The sequence below is a fragment of the Dreissena polymorpha genome, chromosome 8 (assembly GCF_020536995.1).
Source record: "Dreissena polymorpha isolate Duluth1 chromosome 8, UMN_Dpol_1.0, whole genome shotgun sequence".
In the NCBI taxonomy this organism is placed as follows: Eukaryota; Metazoa; Mollusca; class Bivalvia; order Myida; family Dreissenidae; genus Dreissena; species Dreissena polymorpha.
Window position 1 is genome coordinate 74,880,630 of NC_068362.1, and position 11,211 is coordinate 74,891,840.

The 11,211-nt window shown below is 36.8% G+C and overlaps 1 protein-coding gene across 1 annotated transcript; it reads right to left on the bottom strand.

Annotated features, from left to right (window-relative positions):
* Positions 1-4,941: 4,941 nt before the first annotated feature.
* Positions 4,942-10,737, bottom strand: LOC127842875 (uncharacterized). Its single transcript, XM_052372630.1, has 4 exons — positions 10,405-10,737; positions 7,991-8,260; positions 5,269-6,130; positions 4,942-5,057 (listed from the first exon to the last, which is right to left on the bottom strand). The coding sequence occupies exon 3, from the start codon at positions 6,116-6,118 to the stop codon at positions 5,291-5,293; it is 828 nt and encodes a 275-aa protein (XP_052228590.1). The 5' UTR covers positions 6,119-6,130; positions 7,991-8,260; positions 10,405-10,737; the 3' UTR covers positions 4,942-5,057; positions 5,269-5,290.
* Positions 10,738-11,211: the final 474 nt, after the last annotated feature.

Sequence of the window (11,211 nt, forward strand, 5' to 3'; positions counted from 1 at the left end):
AAGCAGCCAGTCAAACATCCTTATTTTTGGAGAGATATATTCATTTAAAAGAGCTCAAAATCTCTTAAATCGGATTTTGGTGAAAATACACTTTCGAAAAAAAAAGTTTTAAAAATTTGAAAATTGCTATTAATGATCTCCACGAAAGTATCTGGCCCGCCCGGGAATCGAACCCAGGCCGCCTGCGTGCCAATCTGACGCGCAACCGACTGAGCTAGCCGGCGAAACAGTTACACAACCAGCAAAATCCATGTAAAGTGTGGTTAGGTTAGCTGTTTCTGTTACTGCTAGTTACGACGACGACGACGACGACGACGACGACGATGATGATGATGATGATGATGATGATGATGATGATGATGATGATGATGATGATGATGATGATGATGATGATGATGATGATGATGATGATGATGATGATGATACTTTTGTCACTTCCAATATTAGGTTAATACAATGTATTTGAGTTTGAAAAAAAGTTTACACATCGGCAGACTATTTCATTTATTAAGAAATACATAATTTATGTACCATATACGTAGGCCATTTTCATTTTTATGAGTTTTTTTGGTATGTACCAAATACGTTTTGGCGAGCATAGAAAAACTTATTCCAACCGAATATGGTACAATGTTTGTACCATATTCGGTCGAAAATTGTTCCATCTTCGGTCCGAGTATGGTACATTTGTACCATATTCGGCCGAATATGGTACAAATGTACCATATTCGTTTTTGTACCAAATACGGTCCGACATATCATAATTACTAATCGCCACGTATCGGTCCACCAGAAATAGACCAAACACTTCGTCAAGGAATAGCACAAGTAGGGAGTGATATGTATTGATATAGTTCAGAATCTTATAACACACTGTTTACCTTTAGAAATTTTCTGATGCTGACATTTTAACGCTGCAAACGAAATTGTTTATTTCGTAAAGTGGAGCAAACCCGGCTGTATCGGCAGCTTTCATCCGTCTTTGCAGTTTTGCTGCAGGGAAGTCTCCTCTGAGCATGAATCCACTGTATATAGGTAATCAGCCATCCTCAATACTGACTCGGCGCGCAGCCTCATCCACTGTATATAGGTAATCAGCCATCCTAAATACTGACTCGGCGCGCAGCCTCATCCACTGTATATAGGTAATCAGCCATCCTAAATACTGACTCGGCGCGCAGCCTCGTCCGAAAATCGGCCTAAGGCCGTCTGCATTTGCGCTGTCTGAACAGGAGCTTCGCTGTCCACTTTAAGCCATTTATGCATAGTGGACTCTCCCATCCTTCCAAATTGGATCAATTTATTTCCAAAATTTGGAATGTCTAGTATATTAATTTCTATATTTAGAATATTTCTTACAGAAATGTCTTTAAGCAAACAGCGCAGACCCTGATGATACGCAACATCATGCAGCGTCTCACCTGGGTCTACGCTGTTTGCCAGGCCTTTTTTCTAAACGCTAGGTAAACATGGGGTCAAGCAAGCATTTCGTGGTCTCATTAACGGACAAAGAAGCTCCTTACCAGACTGCGTTAATGCGAATTGTGGTCTGGTGCTACGCTGGTTGCATATGGCATAATGCCCATTTTTGCATGACGCAGCTGATATAATCGCCACTCATACTGATGCAGCGAATAAACATACTAATTCACTCTGACTTACTGATACCGCAAACATATATCCCTGGTGACGGAAAAGGTTAAACATTAGTAAGATAGCCTTCTGGCTTTAAATGTGATAATGAAAATAATATGTTGTAAGCCAATTCACATTCAAATTATGTTGCGATTTTAACATTATTGGAGATATGTTAACGTGTTGACCTTGTATGCATTTGTTTTAATATGACAGTTCAACTTTTATTATATTCATCTGAAAATGTTTCAGTATTTGTTCTATATGTTTATGGGCGCCCTTCTTTTATACACGCGTTGAGGAATACATTATCTTATTTTTCCTCCAAATGCCAAATTTATTACATGCATGTATATTATAATTTGGTTACATCCGTCCAATAAATAGAATGCAAATTATAAACAATATTCAGAGAAAGCACTGTACATCGGTGACAAAAATATAAGAATAAATCATAGGTTAATGTGTTTATGTGTATGCATTTTTACTCAATACCTAGAGGAATGTCTAAACATAAACGTAAAAAACAATCAAAATATAAGTATTTCGCTGTAATAAGAACACGATATAATTTGGTGTAGCATTAGTGTAGCAACTAGTCATTCGTTCAACGTATACGACTGTACAATCGCTTCACGTTCACAGACGTAACCGTTACAGCTCTTGAATGAATAATAACTCTAAATTATGTACTTAGTGTCACAATATTGTGATTACCAGTCTAATAAAATATGTCAACTGTTATTATACGATGGCTCACTATTTATAAAATGCAACCGGAGCAGCAAATGATAGTATTACAGATTAAACATTATTAACGAGGATAAGATAGCCTCTGACATGATGTTTTGAGTCCTGTCAGAGTTAAAAACAAAAATCGATTATTACCACGAACAAAATGTGCAGTGAATTATTCCCACATGAAAAATGAGCATTCAATTAGCTTGGTTTCTTTTTATCATCGCAATCTTTGTTAAACTCTGATGAAAATGAACGTTTCAACAGGTGTGGATGTCATGGGAACATCTTGGCAATCGCAGACGAGGAATGACTCGCGAAAACTGGTGACACGGACGACTGGGATCTGCAGAATTTATGTCGGTATTTTAAATGACACTTATTAATTATTGACGCTTCTATGAAGTATCGGCATTTTTTCTTGCTGAAAATGTGATGGCTATAAATGAAAACGATTTTAAGTAGTGTTTGCAATTTTCTTTAATAGCAATTTAATTTTGCAACCAGTGAAGCGTGCGGTAGGATATGAATGCTACAAATAATTAATCGAATGTTTATTTTATTTCAGATACGGTTTAAGCAATAGAAGTCATACATGTAGCGTTATTGACGCTCCCGTCAAACTCCCTTATTTTTTAAGATTTCGCGTGTTAGTAAATGACCACAATTTCTGAATGTAGAAAATAATATTCAGTGAGGAGAACATAACATTTAAAAAATAAACACGTTCACGTACTTTATGCATAACGTATACAGTATGCACTTAGAATACTGCAATTCATATTGCTATGTGACGAAAAGGAGATGAAAGTAACTGCAACAGTATATGTTTAAATTTTTATTTTCAGCATTAAATCACAAATCATTTTAAGTTTTCAGATGATTATTTTAAATTGTTCAATTAGCCCATTTATGCCTAGCGTCTAAAAAAGGCCTTGGCAAACAGCTTATGAAGCGGCGTCTCATCTGGGTCTGCGCTGTTTGCTTAAAGGAATGTTTCTGTAAGAAATATTCTAAATATAGAAATAAATATACTAGACATCCCTGAATTTGGAAATAAATTGATCCAATTTAGAAGAATGAGGGAGTCCACTAGGCATAAATGGGTTAAAGGTCGATATCCGCATGCGCTAGAGTTGCTGAGTATATGTGCTTTTCCATCGTTCGAAACCACCACATATTTTGCTGTCATTACATAATATATAAAAACTAATTGCGTGTTTGCGTGCAAGTGGGTTCTGACGAAGGTGGAATCGTGAATGTTAATCATAATGGGCTTTTCTTTGGTGCCTTTTATTAGTATTAAGCGTTCAATTCTGATATAAAATATATAGTAGATCGTGGGCGTGTTGTAGAATTTTTTTTAACAAGTGTCTAAGCTTCTATTATTTTAATGAATATTATAGGTATTACAGGTATGATTACAAAACATTTTTTCTCAACTTATTCGATGTGGTTATACTAACAAAATACCCGAACAACTGCCTAAAAGCCAATCTCATAATAATACGTCATAAAATTGCAATAACATGTCAATAGGTTAATGCTCTTTGTGTATCGATCAAAGATACTTCAAATTGGCGGCGAACAGATGAAATAAAAAGGCAATCATAAAATATTTAAAAAATAAATATCACTCCAGCGCGTGCGAGTGAGTAAAGTGAATGATATGTTTACGACCACTGACTCATTTGATTGAAATAAATATTTTATTCCCTCGTTTAATTTGAATTACTCATATAATCATACGTATTCATAACAAAGAGGCGCTCTCTAAAACGGTTTTAGCCAAATAATTTATATTAACTGTAATGTAACTATTTGTTTGATGAACAATAAAAACCTAGCTGCGACTTTATGAAATATTGTGCATGTTTGAACTCCAGTAAAATTAACATCTGATTGCAAAGTTAATTAAATCTTTAAGACAATTATATCGCCATTCCGTCACGTGTATTCACAGGCTCGAATTGTAGTTACATCACATAGCAAGTGGTCATGTCATCAGATTGAAAACTGCGTTAATAAATGATTTCGATGCATGCGTTGATATGGTGAATTGTTAGAGAACTGACCGAGGAATACGTGTTAATAAAAAGTGAGTTGCCCAGGCGTAATTGCGTTAATAAGTTGTTTCTTTCTGTAATTCAAGCAACTATAAAGTGGACATAGATCGAAGTGCCTTTCTCATTATGTTTTTCATATCGATTATATTATGCATTTATGTGCATTTCTTTAACAGTATTATGTATCCTCATATTTGGTCGACATGATGCTTGATTTGCAAGTACCTATGGTCAACTTTATGTTTTGTCAGACATAATGCAAGTTTTGCGTCGCTTTACAATATTTATATGTAGCACTCATATAATGCACGTCTAACTGTAGACGTTTTTCTCTGTCTTAGGGACTATTTATTCTCGATGTTCTTGTCGATATTTACAAAGATCGAACGTGCTTTTGTAATCAGTATAATATTAACTCAACGCATTCTAATTATTGTTTAACAGTGACCATTTATGATATATACAGTCTTATTTAGAAGAAGAAACCGACATTGGAATAAACGTTGCATAAATTAATTTTATTTTTTTTACTTGCAGGTATAACAATTCTAGGTATATGTACATCTTTTCATATATATCGGAGTCGTTTGTTCGCGTCTTGCATGTGGTCCACCAATTCTGGAACATATACAAACGAATCAATGAGTATATATATATATATATATATATGTTAGATCATCTGGAGCGACATTAAAAAATAAATGGCACTATATACTGGATAAAATTTCATAAATACATGTACACATGTGCCCATATAAACTTTAGAACATCGATTGTTTTATTTAATATAAAATATCAAAGACTTTGAAAAAAAAACACTATTTTTTACCGTGATAGATTGTTTGAGATGTTTAATACCATCCCTTGGAGTATTTGCCACCGAAGAATCCCTGATTTCCATACGATCCATATCCCCCGTAACCTCCCTGGTATCCGCCGTATCCACCCTGATTTCCATAACCGCCATATCCACCCTGGTTTCCATAGCCGCCATATCCACCCTGGTTTCCATAACCGCCATATTTGCCCTGGTTTCCGTAACCGCCATATCCACCCTGGTTTCCATAACCGCCATATCCACCCTGGTTTCCATAACCGCCATATCCACCCTGGTTTCCATAACCGCCATATTTGCCCTGGTTTCCATAGCCGCCATATCCACCCTGGTTTCCATAACCGCCATATTTGCCCTGGTTTCCATAGCCGCCATATCCACCCTGGTTTCCATAACCGCCATATCCACCCTGGTTTCCATACCCGCCATATCCACCCTGGTTTCCATAACCGCCATATTTGCCCTGGTTTCCATAACCGCCATATCCACCTTGGTTTCCATAACCGCCATTTTTGACCTGGTTTCCATAACCGCCATATTCACCCTGGTTTCCATAACCGCCATATTTGCCCTGGTTTTCATAACCGCCATATCCACCCTGGTTTCCATAACCGCCATATTTGCCCTGGTTTCCATTACCGCCATATCCACCCTGGTTTCCATAGCCGCCATATCCACCCTGGTTTCCATAGCCGCCATATCCACCCTGGTTTCCATAACCGCCATAGCCTCCACCGTAACCGCCTCCGTATCCTCCTACGCTCCCGTAGTTTCCACCGTATTTTCCGCCCTTGTAGTACGCATTGGCCACAGCCAAGCAGAGCAGCAAGCAGAGGAACTTCATGGTTCTGGGGAGCTGCCAAGACAGTATAATTAAGCAACTGATTGCTGCTTAATATCATTGCATGTAAAATATGAATGTTAACTATAACAAAAAATAAAGCCTTGTAAAAAAATATGTTTGAGTATAGCTCGCCAATCTTAACCTGGTAATGGCATTTTTGCATGAATACAGTTAAATGCCGTTACGCTTAATACACTGTTTTCCGTAATGAAGGCGATTGAAGCTCACTACACTCGTGGAAAATGCGCACGAACAAACCCGAGTGCTTATAAAGAAAACAATTCAATAATACTTTATCTTTACGCAGTTAAATAGTGCCAGGTAAAGAACCAGGTCAATGTGGCCGTACTCAAATACATTCTAAATAAACTATCGTTATTTTCGCTGAAGTTCAAAGTATGTTTTGTTGCTATTTTGAAACAGAATACATTTTTTAGGTATTATGCCCATATATAATTATACGATTGTCTTTTTAGACTGTTGATGCACTAGATAATAATGTATTGACCACATCCGCGCAGAGATTCCAGCATACCGGTAGGTGAGTCAAATTCGACAAATTGTATGTGATAGCAAGGAACGACAACTCTGCGTGAAGATTGATCAACCTCCGCGCAGAGATTTGACGGAAACCAGCATAGCTGGATTAAATCCCTGCCTTCATAAGCAACCACGTGATTATTTAGTTAATTATTTGTTTATTATGAACCTAAACTATCTCCAAAATGTAAAAGAAAATGACACTACTTTTCATTATATAATACTGAAACGGATAAAATAAAATCCTACCAAATCTGGTGCTGTTAACTAAATTACTTATTATGGCGTGCATTTAACATATGCGTTTTAGGCTCTTCGCTCATAACGGAGCAACTGTAACCTTTCGAGTTCCTATTGTAAATTTCTCTAACCAATTTGTAAAAACAGAAAATTAAAACAATTAAATAGGCGTTTTGCATGAAGGTCCGTTTGAATGAAGTTTCGATTTTCTCCGTCACTTGTGAAAATATGTGTGATCTGACAATTCATGACATCGATCTTAAAATGAAATCAACAAATATGCATCATATATAACAACCCAAATAAAAACTACACATATACCGGTCCATTTATTGAATACGTCGAAAAAAATGCTAAAGACGTTATCGTTCTGATGTTATCAGATAATACCTTCTATCATAACTGCCAATACTTCTACGAAAAACGAAAACCTTAAAGGGGCCTTTTCACAGATTTTGGCATTTTTTTAAACTTATTCATTAAATGCTTTATATTGATAAATGTAAACATTAGATCGTAAAAGCTCCAGTAAAAAATAAAGAAAAAAAATAAAAAAAGGAAAAGAACATTGCCCGGAGCAGGTTTCGAACCAGTGACCCCTGGAGTCCTGCCAGAGTCCTGAAGTAAAACCGCTCTAGCCTACTGAGCTATTCCGCCGAGTACACATTCTAGACGTATTTTATACCTTATATAAGCAATCTTCGTAGTTTCACAAAATTTAACGACAAAAACAGAACTCTCCAAATTATTCAATCGTTTCGCGTTGCAACGCTTTATAATTTTTAGGTTTTAAAATCGTCAAAAGATGCATATAATGGCTATATTAGAGCATGGTTAATGTTCAGTATTACTGTTTCCTCACAAATATCATAACTAAAACGAAAAATTACGAATCTGAAACAACTTTTTTCAATTTTGTCAATTTACCAAAGCGTGAAAAGATTCCTTTAACAGCTACGATCCATTGAACGGCTTATTCTATCATAATATCTTCATTGGAATTCTTGTTATTTTTTTTCACATACGACTCTTAAATAATATCAATGAAACAAATGATACCTTCTAAACCCACATGAAAGAAATATGACTTACCTTAAGGATTCAGACTGCAGAATTTCTAAGACCGGCGTTCCCTTGTGCGACTTATAGAAGATGAACAGCATTTATATACGCTAAGAAGACGGAAAATCCCGTGAAATTTTTGCATAAACGTGTCAGGAGTCACATGTTGTAAAATGTGTTGAGCGACGTTTATTGTACTGGTGACGATGGTTGCCATGAGTTCATGAGTTCGGGCATGTCATTCGTTGAAATAAGCACAGGTGTTCCTTCCAGTTTCTAGGTCACCCTTACATGCAAACTCTGCAATTGTTAACACGATAGTCACTTGTTTCGTTTTAGTGTTAGAGTCACTATACTGTTAGTGTATACTTTAGGTCAAAGGCTTCGTTACCGTCACGAATAAGGCATATTTAATGATGATATTTGCCATATTTTAATATGGTTTTTATTATTCTCAATCATTTGTGGCATCATTGTGTCAGAGTTTATTAGTTATGGCGAGAATTAGCCCTGGTCTGCCTAGATAACAATTAATAATGTCAAATCTGGATCATGAACTGAGGTGATGAGAAATTGCAAGGTCAGAATATGAACTTCGCTAGACTCCTTACAGGACAGTAAATGATGCAAAAGTGTTAACGCTGGCAAGCACTTTTAAACAGATATTTTAGACGATATATTTATAAATAGTTCCGTTGTTTGGTCGTCCCCCACCCCGTTTCCATCATCATACTTGTTTGAAGGTTTATAAACATCATGCTCTATTACTGATGGTGGTTTCGTGGACATTTTGATTGATAGGTGTTTATATATACCGATATCATGGTTGGTTTAACGATCAGCGGCATGGTGCCTAAATAAACTGATTTCTTGGTATTTTTACTAAATCATTGTGGATTCTCCGACGTACGTTCGAATGTGAAGTATATTCCTCAATTGTTCATTTCCTCTTCTGATACAGATATCACTATAAAGGATGTTTTAATAGATATTTCCTTTCATACACGTGGTGCATTTTCTTTATAACACGCGAGCCTGAAATGCCTAGATTTTTTTCATTTGAGCTATGATAAAAAGATAAATGTTTTGAGCGTTTATTGATGGACTGTGCTATGTCGAACTTTTACTGCCAAAACCCTATTTACAGAGATTGCCTGCTTTGACGCGAAATAGATTTTCTAAGAAGTAAAATGATACATTTACTTCATCACACTGTTTAAAAGCTTATATATTCATTTTAATTGAAACTAGACTTGCACAATCGCAGACAAACACTGTTTTAAAGTAGGCCACTTTATAATGGGACGGCACGAGATTTGGATAAAATGTTAACTCACCTTCCAGTACACAATGGCATTAGGTCCTTGAATATTCTCCATGTTATTGTTGATTTCCCGAAAGACTTTGTTATAGTTTATATAGTTATATAAAACGTTTTTAAATTGTTGAGCATATCGTGAAACTATTTTAGTGAATGTTATTTCTATAAGTACATTTTCAGGCAAAAGACCGGGGAAACGATTTCCACAGCCGTGAGTGCAGAATTGGTAAATCCAAAAGACCAATACCCGTACCTTCTTTCAGACGAGTCTGTTAACACAATACCGAATGTATTGCTTATAGTTGGGTATATTTTATGTACTTGATTTTTAAACACGTTTAACTTGTACTATTGTAGCCAACCCATAGATATTCTGGTAAATTCATACCATTGACACACGGTGTTCAAACAATATTTAGCGTAAAAGGTGCGAAAAGAAGAAAACATAACATACTCTAATTAGGTACCATTGTATATGTTTTCTCTATAAGCTTAACTGCGCAAATTTGAACTATGGCTTGAAAAAGGGTCTCAACGAGAAGTTCTTAAGATAAATCTTTTAAATAACTACCATATAATAGTTAGTCTACATGATATAGTATAGCTCATTGGGTCATTGTCGACCTGAAATCGCTTGAAGTCACCCTGGGGTGACTAGAAGCCGATTCATGTCACCCTGGGGCGACTTAAAGCCGATTCTAGTCACCCGGTCGGCTTGAAGTCATCCCAGGGTGACATGAATCGGCTTGAAGTCACCCTAGGGTGACTTCAAGCGATTTCAGGTCGACAATGACCCAATGAGCTATAGTATATGATAAGAAAGAATGGACAAACTCTCAGATAAAACTGAAGTTGTATGTTAGATTGGATCTCGCCGGCCCTGTTCGTTGACGTTTTGTCGACACACTCGTTAGTAGTTCTGACAGGTTAAACTCTACTTCTTATCAAGCATGATACCAAGGTGATAAAATCATTAGCTACTGTCAACTCCGAATGAATCATGTACGTGTCCGATCCTCATTTGGATTTAAATGTTTCAAACGTTTAAAGAAATATCTTCCCTAGTATTTTTATGTTCGCTTATTTTATAGGCAAAGATTCACAAAATATCAATTAAACTTACCGGTTAATGTGAATAAAAATTCTCGACGACATATGCACTTTACAGTGAATGTAAGCTGCCTGTGAGGTTCATTGTAAGCTGGCTTCACGCACGGAAACTAGTAACAGTCAGAAAGGAGTTATGCCTGTAGATGTCGTTACGGCAGTAGTGACGGACTTACTGCGACCGCGTGAAGGTCGTCTTGTTGCGATAGCCTGTCCTGTAACTTGTCACAAGCTTGAGAAGCTTGGCATCATAACGGCTAACCTTACACAGGGACCTATACTTACGCTCATTGGGTCATTGTCGACCTGAAATGGCTTGAAGTCACCCTGGGGTGACTAGAAGCCGATTCATGCCACCCTGTGGTGACTTCAAGCCGATTCTAGTCATCCGGTCGGCTTGAAGTCACCCCAAGGGGACATGAATCGGCTTGAAGTCACCTTTTGGTGACAAGAGACGGCTTCTAGTCACCCCCGGGTTACTTCAAGCCATTTTAGTTCGCCAATGACCCAATGAGCTATACTTACAGTATGTCCATTATATCATTAAGAAATATAATTGCTTAGCCGACCACTAATTTCTCTGCGAATTAATAGACTTTAAAACAATCAATGATATTTATCGCATATGTCACCCGCACCAACTGAAGCCAGAGATCTATTCTGAAGCATTATCTTACAGCTGATAAAATCGCACCTTAAAATTGCATTCACTCTGACCTACATCCGGTTAAGCTTGACATTTTTGCGGGAAAATAAAACAACGAGCACACGATAGTGAATGCGGATTGCTGAACATTGGTTAGTTTGTTTTATATGGTTTATG

Bases quoted from the DNA above. Each gene is read 5' to 3' on its own strand.
- LOC127842875 (XM_052372630.1), bottom strand. From the start codon at position 6,118: ATGAAGTTCCTCTGCTTGCTGCTCTGCTTGGCTGTGGCCAATGCGTAC.